The sequence below is a fragment of the Pithys albifrons genome, chromosome 3 (genome assembly GCF_047495875.1).
Source record: "Pithys albifrons albifrons isolate INPA30051 chromosome 3, PitAlb_v1, whole genome shotgun sequence".
NCBI lineage: Eukaryota > Metazoa > Chordata > Aves > Passeriformes > Thamnophilidae > Pithys > Pithys albifrons.
In genome coordinates this window covers 9,629,714-9,652,450 of record NC_092460.1, presented here as the reverse complement: position 1 = coordinate 9,652,450, position 22,737 = coordinate 9,629,714, and the positions used below count along the sequence as shown (strand labels likewise).

The 22,737-nt window shown below is 45.3% G+C and overlaps 1 protein-coding gene across 1 annotated transcript; it reads right to left on the bottom strand.

Annotated features, from left to right (window-relative positions):
- Positions 1-624: 624 nt before the first annotated feature.
- ACOX2 (acyl-CoA oxidase 2) lies at positions 625-20,083 on the bottom strand. The gene is made up of 15 exons (XM_071550353.1): positions 19,802-20,083; positions 18,856-19,141; positions 17,417-17,579; positions 14,709-14,860; positions 14,087-14,194; positions 13,252-13,371; positions 12,660-12,775; positions 11,655-11,827; positions 10,426-10,588; positions 9,558-9,748; positions 8,252-8,413; positions 7,208-7,313; positions 4,260-4,477; positions 2,449-2,578; positions 625-1,602 (listed from the first exon to the last, which is right to left on the bottom strand). The coding sequence occupies exons 1-15, from the start codon at positions 19,967-19,969 to the stop codon at positions 1,540-1,542; spliced, it is 2,319 nt and encodes a 772-aa protein (XP_071406454.1). The 5' UTR covers positions 19,970-20,083; the 3' UTR covers positions 625-1,539.
- Between the last annotated feature and the right edge of the window lie 2,654 nt (positions 20,084-22,737).

The following is a 22,737-nucleotide window of genomic DNA, read 5'->3' as shown; positions in this document are numbered from 1 at the left end:
TTTTCCCTTTGTCTTTTAGAACTCTCATACTTAAGAAAACAAACTCAGCCACACAAAAAACCTCACCCAAACCCTTTTTGTCTGTGCTGCAGAGTAGTTTGGGTGCTCTGCTAGAGCCCCATTTTCCTCCCTTACTGATGTAATTCATTCCTTTGTATGTTAATCAGTTGATTCAAATGTCCTCATTATAGATGAAGCTTGTGTTCTCAGAACTGCTTTAGACTGTTAGAAAGATGGCAAGTATTTGGACTGGCTAAAGAGGCAGGGGTGGAGGGAGCAGAGAACATAAATACTGTAGCTGCTAAATAGTTCATCTGGTTTATCAGCACTTTATCTAGTGACTTTATGTAATTTTAACTGCAGAGTGCTGTTTCTGGTGATGTTCGAGTCAAGGCACTCAAGTTCTGTGGCTTTACTCCATTTCATGTAGACATTTCTGCTTATCCTGGGCACTCTGTCATGGTTATGAATAGAATTTCTGGTTATGTTCTAACTTGCACACTGTTGGGAGCAAGAGAGTTGATACCAGTTTTGCAGAGTGGATCCTGTTCTCCCATGAAGTTCCTGTCCTAAGTAGGTGGGAACCTTCCATTCCATCTCTCACTCTAAAGGCCTGTCTCTGGGTGTATTTCTCTATCACATTTTGTCTCTCCCAGTTTATACATTGCAGGTTTTTGACTTACTTAATCAGAGGCAGCAGCAAGAGCTTTGTACTTCCTGTCAGGGAGGGAAGAGAAGCAGAAGTGATGAAGCTCAGGAAAAGTGGTTGTTTCTTGGAACATGTGGTAAGAAGTATCTGTGTTAACTGGCATTGAACTATAATCACAAGATGTTCTTTGCAACACTTCACTTACTAGCAAATTAATGACTGGCCTGGATCAGCCTACCCTTTACATAATTATGAAGTATAATAATTAGAGAAGCAGTATTCCAAATAATACACTTTATTGGAGACCAGGATTTTTAGAAAGACAGGGTGAGCGGCCCTATTAATGGGAAGGTAAATTCTACAGAATGGAGCTGACACCAGCTTTGTCTGAATCTTCATTAGGCAGGAATATTCCACTGCTGAGCAAGTCAAGAGCTATTTTAATTGTCCAAACATATGTACTTTCTAATATACTTTTTTCAACAAAGTTGGTTGTTCAGGTTTTTTTTAAAGGCACTGTATAGCAACACACTGGGAGGTGGTTCATAGTGTGGTGGTGGGGATTTTTTTTCATCCTTAATCATCATATAGTGGATGTAGGAAAAAAGTAAGGAAGCCAAATGGCAGAGCTTTGATGCTGTCAGGACACTTCAGGTTAGAGAACAGTGACCCCTGGACCATTCCTGGATTGTCTCACAGCAGTGAGTACCACTCAGCACTGTTTGGCATCTCTCTAATTGCAAATGGCTGGCTGAGAATATCTCATACTTGTTATAACTGCAAGTAAGCAACTGATTATTAATTCTGATTAGTCATTACTGATGCTTCATAAATGTACTGCTGCACAAAGAACAGGAGGAAATGTGTGCCCTTCACTTGGAACACACTCTTCATAATTTTGATAGTGTGTTGTGAAGAAGTGGCTTCAAATACCTCTCGTAGGCTGGGCTCATCTGTTCAGAAAGAGAATGTGGAAGGGAATTAATAGCAATTAAGAGGGAAAGGCTATAATTTTTTTTTAAGAATAATCTCTGGAATGCAGAAAGCTAGACTATTAAAAAAAAAGGAAACAACAAACCACCAGCTACTCCAACAATGTGCAAGATCAACCAGCACACAACACTCATCCCAAATGGGACAGTATACTATTTAACTTCAAAAAATAAGCTTGGACTTGAATGTTTGCTGAAGGCAAATGTTGTGTTCAGCTGCAGGATTTCAAAGGGATGCTGATTACCACAGTAAAAATCTCACTCAAGGCAAAATGAGTTTTCAAACAGAGCAATACAAATTTACATCATGCAGAATTTTACATAACTCCACAATATGGGAGAATTAAGAAGAGAAAGCAAAGTTCTAAAAACCATGAAGGATGAAATTGCCTTGTTTAACATTTACACTTGTTCTGGTTAAACATATTATTAAAAAACTCAACTTTTGCACTAGTGTATAGAAATACCCTACATGTAGTGCTGTTTCGTAGTATGTAAATAGACTTATTTTAGCTTATTTTGTACAATGTAACCTCAGTGACACAAGTTTAAAAACCAAACCCACATGGGTGGCACCTGACAGCCCAGCTCCCTGGCACAAGCTGTAGGACTCTGTGGGCTGTAACTCATTTTTAGGTAAAATGTCTGAGCTAAGACTATGATTGGAGTGTCATAGGTCATTGTTCAGAGTGAAACACAAGGCATTAAAAGCTCTTGTCTTTTATCTGTATTACTTCTATTAGAAGGAAAGCAAACAGTTTCTGCTCTGGCTAATGTGGGGGTGGTCTGGCTGTAACCCATCCGTACCTTGTTGGTGGGGGACTTCTGAGCCCACTCATAAAGTCGCTGGTAAACCTGCCCGTCGTAACTGCCGAGCGCCGAGTTCAGACTCTTGTCTGTGAAGTCAAAGGCGTCCACCAATGGAACAGCATCCTTCCTGCAGAGCACAGGAGTGGCATGTTACTGAAATGGGTGTTGCTTTGTAAAGAGGGAAAATGAATCAAGGATAAACTTGGAAGTCAGTTGTCCAAGTTCCTCAGCCCAGAAGGTTTGTGCCAGTTTTCCTCCTTGTCTATACTGGGGTGGAAATCCTGCTTGTTTTGATTCCTCAGAGGCATCTCTGGGTGACCCTGGCAGGGGAGTTGGACCTCATGATCTTCAGAGGTCCCTTCTAACCCCAACAACTCTGATCTTGTACTAACACCCAGAGTTGTCTGCACTGATCAATAGGTGTTTGCAGGGTCTTGTAATCACCTGGTCTCTGTTCCTAATTTCCTAATTCAGGACTCAATCTCATGTCAGTGGTTTTCTCAGCAGTCTCTGCCAGTTCTTTCTGTTGATTTTTGTCTCGTTTTATTTTCCTCACACTGTATGTGTTTGTCTTACAAAATGGAATAAGTTTCCTACTAGATTGATGTGCTTTGCTGATCTTCAACCTCCATCTACCTTTCAGTATTTCTATTACCATTGCCTCATTCTGAGGTGTTGAGGTCTTCTATTCTCTTTTGTGGCTGTAAGAGCAAAGCAACCTTGACCCACACCACGGGCCAGTCTGACAGCAAATGAGAGCTACAGAACAGGAGATGGTTCCTCTTTCCTTGTCCTCCCATTGTCCTGGGTGTAGGAACTCATGCTGGCTGTACCTCACACCTCACCATTTGCATCTTCCACTTCCTTTGGGGCAAGGACTATTTGGGGGTTTGGGAAAGGCTGGGATTTTGCTACAGAACAGGAAGTGTTTGTATTCTTTCTACTAATTGTAAATATGTAAATACTCACTTCATTCTTGAGTCCTGTTAACGAGGCATGGACTAACACAGAAGTTGCAATGAATTCCAGAGGCGACATGTTAGGCTTTTGCAAATGTTATGTTGAGCTTATCACTTAACTCAGACTCTGTTATCAGTTCTGAAAACCCTCGCTGTTTGGCTCAGCCCTGTTCAGCCCTTACGATGTGTCTTTGTTTCTATCCAGGTGGCTTAAGTAGAATTTTACATACAGTAGCAACTCAGTTCTCTGCACCGTAAGTTAATCTGTTCTAAACAAACAGCAGTGAGTTGCAAAAGATGAATACTTTGTAAGAAGGCCTTTTTGAGTGTTGTGGAAAGGGAAAACCTTAACATAACTCAGAATTCACAGAGTTAGTGACAAATGGTGTTGAGCAGATGCATCTGAAGTAGCTGTAGGCAGGATTGTTTGGGTACCAGTTGCAGCTCAGCCATGGCAACAGAGTGGGCTCTATTAGCTGTGGCTTAAGCAGATTCTGCAGGGTGTGATGGGTTGCTGTGGCTGCCTCCTGACAGTGCTGCTCTGACTACGTATTTTTCTGGTTTTGCTCTACTGCAAATGGTATAAAGTGTTCAGGACTTCTTCATCTATAATTTAAGATTTCATATTACAGAAGTTTTAGAGATTGCAGGGGAACTTGGGTCTGTTTTACCATGAAAACAAGCTTTGTGTAGGTGTTTCAATCAATTTCTAGTGCTGCCAGGCAATGAAAATAAAAACTGAACGAGGCGAATTGACTGTGGAGATGTTGCTATAGGTACAGTAGCACCATTTTATATCTATTACAGGACAAAGTGAATAGCTGTGTGTCTCCTGCCAGAGCAGCTCACCGGATGACAGCCAGGAGGTCCAGGTAGGATGCTGTGACCATGTCCATCTGAGATGCAGATATGTATCCATCGTGCAAGAAGGCTCCTGTATTCGAGAAGATCCCGTGTAGCGCAAAGAGGTCACAGAGATGTTTCATAATCCTCTGGATGCCAGCCTTGGTCTCGAGTTTTTCCACAGTTTCTGCAAAGTTTTTCACTGTGATGTAGTGGCAGTGAGCCTGGAAAACAAACACAATCAACAGTGAATGCACCTCAAAACATTTTTAGTCGGCCAAGTGACTCAAATGTTCTTGCAAAGAATATAAAACCTTTTCATTTCCCTGGCACTTCTCCAGTCTGTTTCCTTTGTTTGCTGGGTGACCAGGCCTTTTGCATTCATGTCTTACAGCAACAGCAGAGACAGAATTGAGGATGTAAACAGTCAACACTGTGGTATTTGTAAACTCTAGAAAACTGCTTCAGAAATCATGTTAGTACTTACTCTAAATATTTCTGATTAACATCCCAAAGAGTTAGTGTGAAGGCAACACATTGGAATGTACTTGTGTTGAGCCCTAGCAAATGAATCTTGATTGTACATCAGCACAAAAAAACTTTAGTTGAAGACCTTGGGCTCATGGTACTTTGGGATCTGTGTCTACAAGGCTTCAGCTCTGGAAACACCATGGTCACAGAACAGCAACTAAACTTACCTCCTGCTTTTGTGGTCTTAGGAAAACTGCTGATTTCTGAGTCAGACACCAGTAGAGTGTTTGACTGCCAAATTACAGAAGTATTCACTGAGGTCCAGAGCTAATGAAGCAGGCTGACCCCACCTGCCTGTGGGGTGACTCTTGCTATGCTGACACTCCTGCTGGTGGTTGGTGGTGTTGGGATCTGTGTGGGTTCACTCCCCACTGTACAGTTCTCCTCCCAGCTGTGGGTGTAAGCATGGCACACCTGCACTGCAGCTCTTACTGCTGGCATGCTGGAGCAGCATGGAATGCAGAACCTGCCTGAGAAGCTGAGTGTCTACTCAAGCAATTAACCTGTAAGGAGACTCCCCAGTGTCTGAGCCACTCAGCTGGGAGCTGGCAGGCATCAGCTCACAGAGCTGCTGTGCCAGTCCTGTGGGTAGGTCTCCAGGGAAGACATGGGATAAGAAGTAAATACAGGAGTGCCCCAGCAAGGCAGCAGTCTATTTACCAGAGTAAACTCAAGGGGTTTGGGTGACTCTTCCTCTCCCTGAATTACCTAAGAAACTTTGGGGGCCCAGATCCCATTTTCTGAAGAGTCAAGCAGCACAGTGGCCACTGACAATGCCACAGCCTGCCCTCTGCATATGTTAAGCTCCTCAAAAAGTTTATTTCTGACTAGTCCCATGTCTAGGTTTGTTCTCCTCCTTGCTTCTCAGAGAGGGTTGTATTCCAGCTCCTCTGACATGTGATCTTTCCTCCTCTTCAGTCCGGAGACCTTGGCCATCCATTTGAGTGGGTGCAGGAGGAAACGGCTTGTTCAGGTTTGTGTGCAAGGAGTTCTGGTCAGAGCTTTTTCTAGATGTAATTTTGAACAGGAACACTTTGTGTCAGTTTCACTCCCCTAAAAATATATTTAAACAATTATTGGAAAGGTAATTTTTAAAAGTCACTTTGTTCATGGGATGTTTCCTTTGTGTTTCAGGCAATTTCTCTGCTTATTTTCAAAGTTACAGCATTGAATATTTGCTGCTTCCAGTGAGTCTGTGTAATTGAAAATGTGGGGTGATGCATGGTGGGCTGGTGACCACAAAAATTGCTGCTGCTGAGATCAAGTCTTTGCTCCTCACTCAGTGACTTGAAGGATTATATTTGTGCCTACTGGTATGAGTGGGTCAATGCTTTTGATGGTTTTGAAAGGGTTTGGGCTGTTGCTAAGAAAGGATTTGACTCATCAAGGACTTCTCCAACTGACTGACTACAAGGGGCTGGTCCCTACTATTAAACCATCACAATGGTATCACCACAGCCAGGTATGTAGAGGGCTCCTTTTTCCCTCTCAGGGGCTTCTTGCTGAGTCAATTTTAATTAGTGTTGGCTTTGGCAAAATGGTAATTACAGCAAGATGTTTTTCATTAAAAATTGAACAAAAGTAAAATAAGTCATGGATCTGTTTCAAAATCTTCCTTTCCTCAGCAAAGGAAGGAAGGAAGGAAGACCGTCACCATAATTATAAAGGAATTGCACTTAATTGCAAATTAGAAAAAGAATTTTGGTTTTTGGAGATACAGAAGTATCAGTGGTTTCAAGTTTTCATTTAAATTTAGGGCTTTTCTCTCCTCTTCCTTTCTTTTCTGCTTAATTCTGTACTAACTCACCCTTGTTTTGGGGAACAAATATTGTTTTCCCAATCCTACTTCATCTGAAAACATCTTTTATGAATTTGACTTTGATTTTTCTTTAGTAGTAGTTAACATTGCACTTATCACTGGTTTTCACTGTTTTCCCTGCAGTTATCTTTCCTTGGGAGAGAGGCAGATGGAAGAAATAGGAGGCATGTTTCACCCTTGCTGTGACTCGACCAGCTTTCAGTGGGGTGGCTTTGAGAAGACTTTCCTCTGGGATTCAGAAACGCTGGATTCTTACAAAAAGATGAATGTTGGCTGGAGATGGTGGGTTCTTGTTACAGAATATGGGATGTCTGATTCTCCTAGTAGTAGCAGCATACCTGTGAAGGTATTTTTTCTACCTTTCATTTCTCCTGCTTCTAGTCTTTTTTCTACCTGGCCTGTTCAGACAGCAAATTTTTCAGATCTGGAATTGCTTCTTGCTATAATTTTTCTCCATGCAGACCACAGTGATGGTCTTTGCGGTGTCCCTTAGATGCCAACAGAAAACAACAAACAGCACTGAGGCTTTAAGCTGATCCTGCCATTTCTCTTGCATATTGTATCACAAAGACAAATGTCAAATAAGCAGATAAATTTTGCTAACCTTCGCTGCTTGCACCAGCTGCACTGTGCACTGGTTCCATGCGTCGTACTTTTTGACTCCAGACTGAATCAAGTCCTGTAGTTTAGCTGCTGTGCTGCTTATGAGCCTGTAAAATGGAAAAGGCATAAAGCGTATTGTAGGTGAATGTAGCAGCCCTCATGCACATGGTTCACACTCGGAGTCGTGTGTGCCTGAACAGCAAACTGGCATTTCTGACATCTGGAGTTACCTACACTCAGTGTGAGCGAACTTAGATTATGCAAAATCTAAGTATAGACTGGGGAAGCACCCGGACCATCCTGGTACTGGAGGATTTCTGCCTTCTCACCTTCCAGGGTAGTTTACCAAGGGGTTGGCTGAGCTTTTCCTGAATTGTGGGTGTAAGAAGAGTTTGCAAACCAAACAGTAATACTGGACTGCTGTTCCGTTATCTTGCTCCTTTTCTACACAGGGATTCAAATCCTGCTCCCATTGACACTGAAGCTTTTGGAAGAGTGGCTCTGTTTTTATAGGTTTCAGTGACATCAGGGTTGTCTAATTACCTGCTTTTCAGAGATGACACCTATACAGCCCATAACTGTGCATGTAAATCCAATGAGACCACTCATGGTACCATTTTCATTTGTGTTGAGTGGCTGAATGTGTAGTTGAAAGGCTACAGGCTCTGTGTTTGCTGTGGTGTTAATTGAAAACAAACATCCTTTCCTCAGGTACATGAAATTTTAACCTTCTGTATAAAGGTTTTACTGGATGGCAACTCAGTGATGTGGTTTGATATTTACTTAAATAGTGCCACCAATTCTATGGAATGTAGTTGTTTGGTAGCATGTAGTTTAGGAACTTCTGAGTGTGAAAGCTCCATATTGAACATCTGACATGGCTGTTAATCCTGTGCACTCTTCCTTTTCTCCTTCAGGAATAGATGGTGCCATTCCTTGTGTAACTTACTTTATTTTACCTCCCTTTAAATGAAGGAAGAAGTTGAGCTCTTCACACATTTCTGATGTCAAAGACAGAAACCCATCTCCCGTCCTCCGTACTGACCTGACTGCCACATGTTGATAGGCCTCAGTATAAATATCTGGTCTGAGAAAATCCAACTTGTTCTTAGCTGGACATTTCCCAGGTTTCACTGCAGCCAGGTAAGTGACAGATGGTGGAACAGGATGGCCAGCGCTGGCTGCCATGAAGCACTTAATCAGGAACCTGGGAAGAGGGTAAAGGCAGAGTAGGGTATATGGCAGTGAACTCTACACAGCAAATGATCATGCAAAAAGTGAAGTGGGTTCAGGTGAGGAGCAGGAAGGTATGACCCATCCCAGCAGTGGTCTGGAATGGACTTGAACAAGTAATGACCTTTTGTTTTGCATGTTACCTTATCTGTGGTGGGTCTCAGTGGCAGCCTGTCTACTGTACTTAGAGCTACAGCAACCTGTAGCGATGGATTTTTCAGCAGAAACTTGCTGTGGCCATTAGCAGTCTCAGCAGTGTGGTGATTAGATACATTATCAGTTTTGCAACCTGAGTCTTAATGCTCTGGAAATCTTAATGGTGGTTTGGTGTTACTCTCTGTGATCCCCAACACACAGTCACATTATGTGAACAAATGCAAGACCCTTTCTTGGAGATTGTGTAAAAGGAGCATTCCCCACTCCCTTGTTTTTTGGCACCTCTGCTATAAGCTACACTGACTAGGCCTGGAATTAAAAGGTGATAACATTTCTCTTGATCTTGCTGTGGATCTTTCAAGAAGAAACAGCAATGAGTGCCTAAGTGTCTACATGCAAGCACAGCACTACGTGGTTGATCTGTCCCTGCGAAGTGCACTGGTTTTCTCCCAGTAAAAAACCGCATTACTAAAAGTTCAAGCAGCTGTAGTTTTTCTCCTCTATTTCATGTACTCTGGATAAAGATCAGTCTGTGTGTTCAGAAGAAAGTGGTGTTCTTGGAGCATGACTCATCCTCTCTCAGTATCCAACAACTTGGCTTTCTCTAAATCTCACTTTACCAATATTGTGTTCCATCGTGCCATTGTTACTCTGGTTGCTTAAAAGATAAACCACAAAACTTGTATAGCAATGTGTTTGCTGTGCTATGAGGCAAAGAGGAAAATGAGGTTATGCAGAACAGCACCTGCATACGTCCCCAAACCAAAAATAGAAAAGATAATCCCATTCCCACACACTCCATGCCTGTTAGACTGAAGACATTAATAGTTTATGTCTTGAGCTGTATTTTTAGAAGGTGCTGTGAGAAAGGAGTAGCTGGTTTTACTGGTTTTGGAGAAGAAGTGGTAGAGGCTGAATACATGAGGGGACAGGCTTTCAGATGAACACATTTGAATTCTTACCTGGCAGTTTGCAGGAGCAAAATGGTGTTTTCCCCTTCATAAATACAAGAGGCAAGTATTTTGGTGTACAAGGAAGGGATTCCACTCAGCAGGGAGTAGCCGTGCCCCCCGCATGCCCGGAGGCAAATCTCCACTGCTGCAGTGCAGTGATGAGTGATCACGGCTTTAAAGCCTGAAGACAATGCGTGGAGCTGTTAAAAAAAGATAAAAACAAGAGCAGAGGGTTACTAGTGGAAGTGCCCTAAAACAATCATCAGAATAAGTTTCTGTTTTTAATCTTGTGCAATTTCTGGACATGAAATCCCTATTAGGTCCCCCTTTGCATGCTAGTAGCACCCAGCTCCCTGAACCTGGCCCTTGGTGTCTGCCTGGGATGCTGCACACCCTCCTGCTGGGCACACTGTACTCAGTTTATGCATGTTTGGGTTTGTCTCAGCCAGCTGTGGATTTGGCCACCTTTGTTGGGAGTGTATTTTCATTTCAAGCACATTTAAGTTCATTGCAAAATCTGTTCTGTATAAAGAGTCACATTTTTGGTTTTGGCTCAGAAGTGACTATTTGCATGTGCAGTTGTAGATGAAGTTGTGAAATAACACTTTGTGCCACCAGCCACTTGGAACAAGGTTTTAAGCAAATGGACACGCTTTACAAGGACTTTTCACTCTGCAATAGTTCCAAAACAAAAAATTTGGGGTGGTAGAGCGAATGCTGTTGCTGACTGGTTCTGAACTTGGGACATGCCATTTGATCTCTTAGTGCTTCCTCTTTCTCCAGTTCTCTAGTGAGAGGAATGCTTGTCCAGTTTGCTAAAACACTTTGATACCAGGAGATGAGAAGTGCTGTATGAGCTAACCCTGCTGCAGCTCACCTCTGGCAGCATGTCAAAGTTCTTCCTCTGGATCTCTCTGTACCCCCTGTTAAACAGCTCCTGCAGGTAGTCGTTGATGAAATGAAAGGCATAGGCTGCTGCCAGCTGGGGCAGCAGTTTCTCCTGCTGAGTCTGGTAGTCAAGGATTTTTGCTTCTTGTTCCCTGTTGGAAGACAGCTGATGAAGTAGATAAAGTTTGGAAATTGGCATAGCTACTCTTACTGTTACAGAAAGAAAAATGGCATTTTTCTTTACCAAGAAGCAGTGTGGGGACAGGACTGAGTCAATGGCATGGCAGAAAATCTGCCCAGCTTGCAGAGAAACAAACTCTTTGAGAAAAGGGATTTTTCTGGTATGTTGATGAACCAGCCTAACAGCATAGAAAAGGCTCAGTGCAGAGGGGGAACTGGAACTGTGGAAGAGGAAAAGGATGAAGCCTTCAAGCAAGTTGTTGGGTGTTCCAGGGGAGGTGGTGGCACTACACCCTGAAAAACTTCTGCTTTTCCAATGGGATCTTTGTGTCTGTGGGTGTACATAAGTTCCTCTAAAAATATTTGAGTCTAGATTATTTTGAACTTCTTTTGGATGTTCTTTACCTCTTTTTCTATGGTTAGTACACTTAGGGCTTCAGTTGCTGGAATTGGTTATTACAATTGAGTACATGCTGTGCTCTTTGGTTTGTGTTTGAACCAATCACATTCTCATTTGGATCTTTCTGCTTTTGAAAGATTTAAATGGAAATTTTTGTAATCCATTCAAATTAAAGTATCTCTTTAGAAATAACAGGGATTCTTACCAGACTAATACAATTCAATGCTGTGAAGCATGGATATTGGATTTCTGGATGTTGGAAGGTATTTTAATGTTGCACCCACTAGTAGGATGCTATGGAATAAGAATTCAGCCATTTGTCCACTTTGTCTGGATTCTGCTGAGTTATGGGATTACATTAGGGGAAGGCCAGTTATAAAAAAATAAGTTGCTTGTGAGAACTGCTGAGCTATTCAAACTATGAAACTTATCTTGGAAAGAACTGTAAACATTCTCTTGTACTTTGACTGAAGCTCGTTAATGTAAATAACGGGGGAGCATGTTTGTCATGCCCTGCCTGGGCCAGGAAATCAGCCAGCGATGGGCTGAGAGATAAGATGAAAAGCAGAAATACGAGCTGGTGCAGGGGAACATGGTGTGTAGTGCACTTCCCACTGCTGCAGGCTGTGTGGCATTACCCAGGCTTTAGCTTGGACTGCCGGCGAACGGCGGAGTAGCGGATGGCGATGGTGCAGGCCTTCATGAGTGGGGTCAGCACCTCGTCCGAAATGAGGGAGATCCGCACGGTAGTCATGGTGAAATAATTAATCTTCTGTGACCCCTGTCTCACATAGGTGCCATCTGGTCGAACCTAGAGTAGAGAGGGGGTGTCAGATGTCACGTTTTTCAAGATATTGAGGTACTGGAGCGGGTCCGGAGAAGAGCAACGAGGCTGGAGAAGGGACTGGAGCACAAGTGCTGTGGGGAGAGGCTGAGGGAGCTGGGGGTGTTTAGCCTGGAGAAGAGGAGGCTCAGAGGTGACTTCAGCACTGTCTATAACTACCTGAAGGGAAGTTCTAGCCAGGTAGGGGTTGGTCTCTTCTCCCAGGCACTCAGCAATAGGACAAGGGGGCACGGGCTTAAGCTCTGCCAGGGAAAATTTAAGTTGGAGATCAGAAAAAATTCTTTCCAGAAAGAGTGCTCAGGCATTGGAATGGGCTGCCCAGAGAAGTGGTAGATTCACCATCCCTGGACATGGCACTGAGTGCCATGGTCTGGTAAAGGGACTTGATGATCCTGGAGGTCTTTTCCATCCCAATCGATTCTATGATTCTATGCTTCAGTACTAGGGTGGCTGTGTAATCACTGTGCATAGAATAAAATGGACATAAAAATCCTTCACTGAATGCAAACAATGTTTGTATGCATGATGGATAGAAGATACCTATTTGAAGAGACAAACTCTTACTGTTTCTGGCTGAGACAGGTTCTGTCAGCCCTGTGATTCCCAGCCTCTGAATGTGGAATTCTTGACACCAAGTTTCGTTTAGGATTCAGGTAACTTCTACCCTTGATAAAACCTCAGAGACTTGCAGATACCTCAAAGGAAGATTTTTGTCCTAAATTTAGGCAGGTCCCCGTCATCTCTCTGGTTGTGCAGTGAGAGTCTGACGGGCAAGTCTGTGATGTGAGTCCATACATACCTCACAAAACTTGCTCAGCATGTTGTCCCGGGGGATACGCACGTTCTTCAGCATGAGGTAGCCATTGTCAATATGCTCAAAATTCATTTTGGGACCAATGTCTCCTGCAGTTACGCCTGCAGTAGGAGAAAAAAAAGCCTGCTTACTTCCACTTGAACTTTTTTCTCTCCATTTTGTGTCAAGCTGGGGATCTCAAAGGAAGGGCACTTTCGGCTCTGCTTCTTTCCCAGCATGGGACATCTTCCCTGAGAGATGAAACAGGCATTCGAATTCCTTGTGGTAGTTTGTTTCCATGATCCATCAACAGATGGATCTGTGTTGGCTGGGGTCAGAACTGAGGTGTTAATGCAGAGGTGCTCAGAGCAGCCCAGGCTTCTGGTTAAGATAAGAGCTTGGTCTGAATATGCCTGAGGATACGTTAGATCTCCCTTTAGATAAAAAGGTTGAGGTTAATGGTAACTACACCTTGGGTGTCTGTCTTGGCTTGGTTTTGGCAATTTTAACTCTCCCTGGGGCCAAGAATTTAGAAAACATTTAAGGGCAAAATAGGCAGAGCACCTGCACAAGTGCTGTGGTGTCTGGGGTCGATTACCTGGGCAGAGTGAATGGTCCTGAAGGCTGCGTATCTGCACGATGAAGGGATGGATGCCATGGCACTTCCCGTGGATGTACAGCTGAGCAAAGACCACTGTGTGGGTTGCTGATCTTCCCACTGCGAGAAGAAAAACCGCCCCATTCCCTTGAGACAAGGTACAGCACAAACACTTCCACAGTCAGTGCTAATGGTGTGTTTGGTCCCACTAAGGTATGGGTGAGCACAGGTGTGAGCCACAGAGGCTGGAAGCCTAAATCTGAGCCTGCTCTTGGCTCTCAGGAGTTGCATCATCATTCTGCCACTGTTGTTGCCTATGAGGCTTGGATTAACAGTTTTGCATCAGAATATGGGAAAAAAAGAAGCATTTAAAGTTCATGCAGTGCTGAGAGAGTGGGAAGTGCTGTGGCTGTTGCAGTGACTCCAGTTATTTACTGTGAAATACCTTCCTGAAGGAAGCCAAGAATTTCACACTTGAATCCTTCATACTGAGACTGTCTGCTGACTTGAATCCTTTATGCTGATGACCCCCCTGCAGTTTTTGGTTGTCTGAGTATTATTTACAAAGAGAAGATTTATTCCTGCAGAGGCATGAGTTTCCCTGAGTCAAGTTCTCCAGTCCTGCCACCCAAGGAGTTTTAGCAGATAATGATGGCTCCCTTCTGGCCTTTGAACTTGGATAAACATCTTTCTCTTACTTGCCTCTCAGTGTGTGCATCTCTTACAGAAGTCCTCTGCTAGCACCTGGGCTCTGGAACGCAGAACTTAAGTAGGGTAGATGGAGTAACTGAAGGAGGCAAATGGGGAAAACCAAAATATTTTGTGTGGTACTTACTGTCTCCAGGCCACCACTTCATGGCAGAGATCTTTGGTGTGTTCAGTATGAACTCCTGAGTTGCGATATCAAAGACTGCAGTTGTTTCCAAACCCTGAAGATAAGTGCCTTGAAAAAAAAATTAAAAAAGTAACTATCTCCTAGTGTAACAACAGAAGGATGGAGGGAGTGAAGGATCCCTGGGGGCTGGTGTGGGTATTACTGGGGTTTTGTGGTTTACCCTTCTGACAAGAACTGTGGGACAATGCTTGCAGTGACCCCACAACATTTCCTGCACAGATCTCTTGAGCCCTGTGGTACTCGGGCATCTGCCTGGCTCATGGTGACCCATCAGCTGGGCAAGCTGCCTGTCTGACCCCTCCACTGTTGGTGCCTGCCTGCTGTCTAACCACAGGCTTTCACCATCACTCTTGTTAATTTTTCCATATTGGCAAAACCAAAGCCAGTGCATCTCCAGCTTGCAGAGGAACACTGAGAACATTGACCTCTAACATGCAGGAGGCATTTCCCCCCAGCCACCCCTGTCCCAGTGAAGGATGGACAGTTTGCACTCAAATTTCCATGAGAATTTGGCTGCAGCCTTTTGTCCTAAGGACATGCTATGTTTTCCCTGCAGCCTTACCGTGTCCCAGTTCAGTCTGGGCGTAGCTCCCAATGAGCTGGTGCCGGGTGGCGAGAGGAATCCACTTGGCAATCTGTTTGTCAGAGCCCAGCACTGAAATACTTCTCATGAAGACGCGGTGAAGGAGAAACGCGACGTCTCCTGACAGTGCCCTGCAGAAAAGGATGAGGGGTATTTTTAAAGGGATGAAGTTCCAGGCATGTGATGAATGAGGCAGTGGCACCGTAGTGGTCACCAGACAGGACCACCCGGTGCCTTTTGATTTCTGCCTTGTCATACTCTGATCCAGCATTCAGCATTAGCAGAGTGCTGCAGGAAAAGTGCTCTTCCAAGCTGCTTTTGTTCCTTCTTTCATAACAGTTTGCTTGTGTTGCTCACTCATTATTTCACTTACTCTTGGAGGAATTATCTGTTCTGAGTAGCAGATGCTGAGCTAAAAACACAGCCTGGCTCCAAAACTCCTGTGGCTCTGAGGCTTGTGAGCCCTTTGTATCTTTATTTTATTTAATTTGTATTTTGAGGCTGAACTAAAAAAAATCCAAAAACCATAAAAACCCACTCTACACACACAGAGGTATTTGGACCTGGATTTTCTGAACCTTCCCATTCCCATTCTGGGGAAATACATTGGTATGTTGTGTTTGTTTCTGTACTTTTTGCTGTGTGTTTGCTGTTTGTTGCTGTCACTGAACAACACTGAGGAACATGGAGATTCGGCCTGACTTGACATGTTATCCTTTCATGTGGGAAAATTCAAACACCTCAGTGTAACACCTGGTTTATTGTCTGGTCAGGCCCTTCGCTATCACCCTCTGCAAACATCCTAAAAAGCACTATTCCAGAAGATGTGTGTGGGAACTTGGGTACAGCCACTTCCATGGTGCAAATCAGAAATTAATTTGTTTCAAGCTTTTTTGTGTGTGAGAAATCCAAAGAAAATATGAGGAATATTGTCCCTCTTCCTTGGATTCCTCAAATATGGTTGAATCACCTCACAGATAAGGGTACAAGTAAGTGGCTGTGCTGTTCTCAGTAGCTGGGTGGCTGTTCACACATTGCTTTACTGCAGTGCTCTAGTGTGCATCTCCTTCCACATAGATACCTTTTATTGTTAACAAATTACTCTGACCTTTCTTCTTTACTGGCCCTGAGAGACAATCAATCATGCTGAAACAGTGGGGGGAAAAATATGAACAAAGAAGTTAAAAGGAAATTGCTTTGATTAACAGAAAATGACTTAATGAATCCTTGGCAGCCTGGCCAGAAATAACGTTCCTTTAGCTGCAATTTGAAAAGCTCAATTTTAAATTCTGTGAGTGATTCACTGTGCCTGGCACCAGGAGCACTGGAATTTTGTCATAAGAGCTTGGTGCTCACCTGGTGTTTCATCAGGCAAGAGCTGTCCTGCCAGGCAGCTCTGCTCCTAATCCAGCAAAATGGGACAACACAGGGCTGGCCCTGCCACAGGGGGGCCTGATAAAAGCACACCTGGGTGGGAGAGGGGTTGGAATTTCATCAAGTTTTTACAATCTGCTCAGGTTTCTTTTTCTTCTGAGGGAGGAGTGGAGAGCTGCTTTTTAACAGGAGTATAATGATCAGGTCCAAGAGCTCTTGATGGAAGATTTCTCCCTTCTTTAGTCCTGCTTGCTGTAGATGGTGAAAAGTTTAGCATAAAGAATTATAGATGAGGACCAACTTTTTAGCAGGGCCTGTTACCATAGGGCAAGAGGTAATGGTCAAAAACTAAAAGAAGGTAGATTTAGAGTAGATATAAGGAAGAACTCTTTCTCAATGAGGGTGGTTAAACAATGGAACAGCTTGCCCAGAAGTAGTGGATGCTCCCATCCCTGCAAACATTCCAGGTCTGGCTGGATGGGGCTCTGCGCAAGGCAATCTAGATGAAGATGTCCTTGCTTATTGCAGAGGGTTGGAACAGGTGACTTTTAAAGGTCCTTTCCAACCCAAACTGAGCTATGATTCTATGAAATACTGGAAAGTGGCTCTGAGTGTCAGTGATGATGTGTAAGGGGCTTTGCCCTTTTGAGTGATGCTTCTGAACTTCCTACTGGGTATGTGACCCCACCAAACAGACAGAGTGCACCAGGCAACAGAAAGTCAGGAATTTATTTAGCAAAGCAGGAAAGAAGGAGGGGCAAGTAATGGAAATGTGGAGATCAACCCCCAAAAAAGTGTTAAGAAAACTTTATAAGGAAAGGATTGTGAAAATATTTTCTTCCTATTTATCAACAAACAGAGGTGAGTTTCTTCTTTCTTTCCTTTTTTTGTCTCCCTTTAATATAATATGGATTTTCTAGATAGACAAAAAGTGATCTTTAATTTAGCTGGAAGTCAAGAATGTAACTGAAACAGCACTACTTCCAGTACTGGTTATACATTTAAAAATGTCTGATGGGAGGTCTGAGAGCTGCAGCACAAGGAGCTTGCTGAAGTGGAAATATGTTGTGGCTGTGAACTGCTGTGATCTATCACGCTGTACCCATGTGCTGCTCTCTGAGAAGTTCCCTGCTGTGTTACCACCATTTTCCCTTTTCCCAAGCATGCTGCTAAAATAAAAACCTGCAGCATGTTTTTACCCAAACCTATTCTGTCAGCTGTTGGTCTCTCCCAGCCTTTGCTAAAGCTGATTCTTGTAGGCATCCAAAACTTTGAGCAAATAATTAGCTGTACATTAAAAAAATAGAAATCACCTGTAAATGTACTTATATTCAGGTCCATTCTCAGTCCATCCCATTTCGTGCATCTTTTTCTGGAGATGAACAGCCTTCCTTACTGCTGCTTCGTACCTCTCATTCTGGGTTTGGAAATACTGGTTTTCTCTGCTGAACACAGGGTCGGATTCGATGGCTTCGACTGCAAGGCAATGCAGAACAGTTGTTCTCCTGGGGCTGTGGAGGTGCAGGCAGTGCCTTGAGCCCTGCTCAGGAGAAGTGAAGGCAGGACCAGTCTTGTGGATACGGATGCTGTGACTTATTAGCACCTGCCTGTAGGCAGGTTTTATTTTGCCAGACCCATGGTTGTCATGCCTAACTCTGAAAAGCAGTGGGTTTGGGGAAGAGGAGCACTCAGTGGGCCTGAAGGGTCTGTTGAGTGGAAATGGTGACCGTGCAGGGTAAGGCACCATCCCTGGTCAGAGTGTCAGAATCACAGAATATCACAGAGTAGTCTACATTGGAAGGGACCCACAAGGATCATCAAGTCCAATTCTTAAAGTGAATGACCCATATGGGGTTGACACAACGTTGGCATCATTAGCACCATGCTCTAACCAGCTGAGCTAACCTCAAGATGCTGTGGATCCCTCTGCCTCCAACTGCTGTTCCCATGCTTGTTCCAGCAAGGGCTGTGGTTAGCTGGATTTTGCCCAGAGGGTGGCTAATGGTTGGAGCCTGCTGGGTGTCCTGCTTAGCACCAGTGCTCTGGCTTGGGATGTTACCAGCCCCCTGCAGTGTTGCAAAGCAACTCAAGAGTCAGTATTTGTGTCAGCCTGAACACATCCCGTACTCTATTTTGCCTTATTTGTCTATTCACATGGAAGGTTATGCTGAAGTCCAGCGGAACTGTGAAATGTGTGATCCCAGTGGCCTGTGCCGTTCTCATCTGGTAAGTGTGTAATATGGATGCACTTACAAAGACAAAAGAGTGCTCCTCTGTTCCTTCTGAGCACATAGTAATTTTCTGGCACATCCATGATGAGAGATAACAGCTCAGCCTGGCTGAGTCAACCCAACCAAGAAATTCCCCACCTGGATGAACCTGATGTGCCAAGTTGAGTCGCTCGTTGTGGTTCATACATGGTGGGCACTGCTGCACAGAAGCACTAAGCCACTGCACACATCACACTGACACAGGGGCACTGGACCATCAGGTATTCCCGTTTAACCAGTCTTGCCAGAGACTCGGGGGATGGGAGCAGGGAGGAAAAGCGTCAGACAGCAGGAGTGGCTGCGGAGGAGTCGTGTTGATTTACGCTATGAGAAGACTCCAGCTCCACACTCATACTTTCTCAAGAGATGAGCGATAAGCAAATGCCCAGGGAGTACAACCCCCACCGAGCTGCAAAGGAGGAGCAGAGTGGTGGGGACACACAGACATGGCCTGTGCCAGTCCCCACCAGAGGCTCACTCACCCACTGCCCTCCGTATCCGCGTCTGCTCTGCACCCCCATCCAGCAGGGCCGTGAGCTTTTCCACGCAGAAGGAGGCGGTTTGCCTCTCGCTGGCGAGGTCGGGATTCACGCTGCCGAGCACCGAGCCCGGCGAGTACTTGCTGGTCTCCAGCAGAGCCATCCTGGAGCCGGCGCTGCTCTGGGAAGGGATGCGGCTCCTCTGGCGCTGGCACCCCGTCAGTGGATGCCTGATGGAGGTGTTGGCACAGCGAGGAGTGGTTTCGGTAGGTTGGCCAAGATGCTGTACCTGCACAGGGGTTGTGTGAATATTTAGGCACTGTCCCGTCCTCGTTACAGTGATACGGGCAATGGAGATTTATGGCACTTTGAAGAACTCAAAATGCAGGTTTTATTATGCATTTGTAAACATGAAAGATTTTTATTTCTCCAGTCTGTCCCCAGTATTTTATAAGTGCTGGAATACTCCACAACTATGTGTTAATATTAAAGGAGTTTCTGCCTTGGGGCTCACAGGCACTTCCTGTCCTGCCACGGGGCTCAGCGTTGCGAGAAATCCTAACCTTGCAGACCCCATGCCAGCAGGATTTATCGCAGGATACTAGTAAAAAACCAGGTGTGGTGTGTGGAAAACAAATCATATTTTTCCCTTGAAGAGGCTGCTGCCTTCCCGAACACAACATTACATTACTTTAAGAAACGTAAACTCTGGAAACTCGAACATGTCATTGATTCCTGCCTTTCTGATATTCAGGCCTTTAATTCCCTGTGCTTTATTGCCCCGGGAGAGAGAACCGCCCCGGGGCAGGGGGCTGGGTAACCCAGCGCTGCCCTTGGGCCGCCAGGCAGCGGAGCCGAGAGCGGAGCCGGGCTCGGCTGCTCCTCCATGGGGCTGCCTAGGGAAATCCGCGACTCCCTTCGCTCCGAGAGAACGCGAACCCCCACGTACCTTGTCCCACGCGTCCTTCGGGAGCCCTCGGTGCTGCCTCCCCGTCCGGGCCGCGCTCCCGGCGTCCCCGTGTCCCTTGTCCCCGTGCCCCTTGTCCCCAGGCCAGCGCCGCTGTCTGCGGGTGTTCCTGCGTGTGCTGACCTCTGCAGGCAGGAAAATCCCACACATCCCAGCGCTGAAAGGCCTCTACGCCTGAAAACACGGCTGTTCCTGATCACGATTCAGCCCATCTGCGCGCTGCAGTCCGCGCTCCCAGCTCCGCCGCGCAAGTGACACCCTGCCCTTCTCCCGGGGTGTTTAATAGTGATGCGCTGCCCCTGCAGCCCGCCCGGGTGCAGGAGAGCACCCCTTGGGCTTGAGCCGCTCCGAGCCTGTGTGTTCGCCTTGCTCAGGGTTTCCCAGTTCAGTCACGGCACTGCCCTCTGCTCTCCCGCAGTTCGGGGTGCAACTCTGGACATGGCGATGTGCCCGGGGGGCAGCGGGAGGTACCCACGGTGTGTGTGCTCCTTTCACCCCCCGACATCCTGTGTGTGTCCCTGCTGCAAACTGGCCTGGGATCTGGTCACAGGAGCTGGGAGTCACACCCGCGACGCTCCCGGGACTACAGATGGGAGAGGAGCCCCTGTGCCCACGGTTCATCCCCACATCTGTGCTGCTGGGGCAGACCCACTCTGGAAACTGCTTTGTCAGGGAAGGTACACATGGGGTTCACTGTACTAAAGACTTACTTTAATATGGAAAGTTAAACAAAGATTGGGAAACTGGATGTAGTTTTGCGTAACTGTATTTTAGACCTCTAGCCTGGCAGCTATGAGGAACAGCAATCCAGCAGAGCAGACTGCAATGCAGTGAGTGTGCCCATGGGCAGTGGATGGTGCGTTAGGGATCAGCCTGGTAGACTCAAGATGCCTTGTGGCTCTTTCACATTCCCATGGTGTCCTATGATGTGCTGCATTTGGGTCTGTACAGCACAACACCACATCCCATGATGGCTCAGGTTTGCGAGCACTTGGGAAGCAGTACATCCTTCTAAAGTGCTCCATGGAATTTCAGCATTTGCTCTTCTGTTTCCTTCTGCTGGAGTCAGAAGCCCTTGGCTCTGTGCTTCTTGAGTGCTGTTTGTGATTCAGTGAGTGGACCTGCCTCTGCTGAAGGGAGGGCGACGGATGACAGGTTGGAAAAGGCCTGTCCCTGAATTTCTTTGCAACCTGATGTTCATGCAGGCTTATATTTGGGCAGGCTTAGGTGCTGCCTGGGTAGGTCACTGCTAGGCTATGTTAGTAAGGCCTGAGCTGGAGTGCCACCAGGGCTGCACACCTGGCAGTGCCTCACACAGCTCAGCAACACACGCCTGTGCGTGCCCAAAGATCTCACAGGCTGTGATGAGAACCAGCAAAATCCACACAAGCATCTGGTCATGGAGTGTTGGAACACACCCCCGTTATTATGTGGCTGATAATTTTGCCTTTTTCCCTATTTCCACAAGGCTGGATCTCACTGTCATGGCCAGTTCACATGGGCTTATACAATGCTTTCATCAACACAAAACCGTTCAGTCTATAGCAGTTTTCGATAACCCTGGGAAATGATCCAGATATAGAGAAATACCTGGGACAGGCAGAGACAAGTTCCTGAGAAGGGGGTGTTCAGCCAGGGCCAGCCTGAGGGTGCAAGTAACTTGAGGAAGAAAACCAGAATTTGCCATTTCTGAGGCAGTAATGAAGAATAGATCAAGCAGTAAAACGTAAGTGTTCCTTGGCAGAAAATTCCACTGCAGCAAACTATCTAGGAGCACCTCAAGAGCGAGTACATAGGAAAAGAGATCTCAGCATGACCTGGATGGAGAGCAAAGCTGTATTAAAAGCTCTGGCAATAAGAGAAATCCAGGCAATGGAGCAGTTTGAGCATAGCTAAAAGGCAGGTATCTTTTAAGAGCAGAAATGATTGTTTCTTAGACTCTTCCACAGAAGAGGAACCATCACACTATGAACAACTGCTTTTGGCATCCGTGTATGGAAGGAGGTGTGTGATCAGTGTAAGCAGTTGTGGGGCATAGCCCATCAAAAGCTGTTTGGGGCTGGGAAAAGTTGATAAAGCGTTTTACAAAGTGCTGAGTCCCCAGGTCTCATGTCTCACCAAAGACCACTCTCCCCAGAGGAGATGTGTGGTTTATGCCAGGAAATGAAGTACATAACCCACCATGATAGGATAGCAAGGGAGCTGTTGTTAAAAGTGGCCAAAAGGTGGGAAGATGTTTTGGAAACCTGACCTGAAGAACAAGTTTAGGGAATGAGCCCTCACCCCCAGTGACAAGCTCACTGGCCACACCAGAGCCACAGGGTGTGGAGGGTTGAGAACAAAACATACCTCCCAGTGTGGCAACCCCAACTCGTAGTAGGTGTCTGAGAAATGCATCCAAGCACTGTCTGTGCCATTTTCTGAATGGGATGTTGGCATCTGTGCCAATAAGGACGTCGGTAATGAGACAGAAAAGTCCTTTTCATTGCTGCATTCACTTTTAGCCTTGGCTAAATGAAGTATCCTCTCTTTTTCTTATCTGTTTAATCTGTGGTCTTTGGTTGCTGCTAAATCACTTTAAAAATGTTTAAAAATAATAAAAAAAGCTCACTAGTGTGAGGATTACCTGTAAGTTCAAAGCTGAGTTTTTAAATTAAATCAAAGGATGTTTCCTTGGCTTTGTGGGTCTTACTCTGTGAGGCATGTGGGCATCCATGGCCAGTTAAGAGTCAAAGTTATGGGGGGTTTCAGTGCACAAAGCCTGATTCCACAATTTTATGCCCTTAAACTTGCATCAAAATGAGATGAAGTTGGAGGATAAGCATTGGATGCAGATGCAGATGACGAAAAGAGCTCATTGATGAGCAAGTTAACACAGCACTAACAAAGGAATTGGTGTCAGACTTCACTTTGTATGT

Bases quoted from the DNA above. Each gene is read 5' to 3' on its own strand.
- ACOX2 (XM_071550353.1), bottom strand. From the start codon at position 19,969: ATGTGTGGGATTTTCCTGCCTGCAGAGGTCAGCACACGCAGGAACACC. The intron at 14,861-17,416 runs GTGATTTCTATT...CCTTTTCTGCAG, and splicing joins GAATATAAGTACATTTACAG to GGCACTGTCAGGAGACGTCG. The intron at 9,749-10,425 runs GTGAGCTGCAGC...TTTTTTTAACAG, and splicing joins ACTTTGACATGCTGCCAGAG to CTCCACGCATTGTCTTCAGG.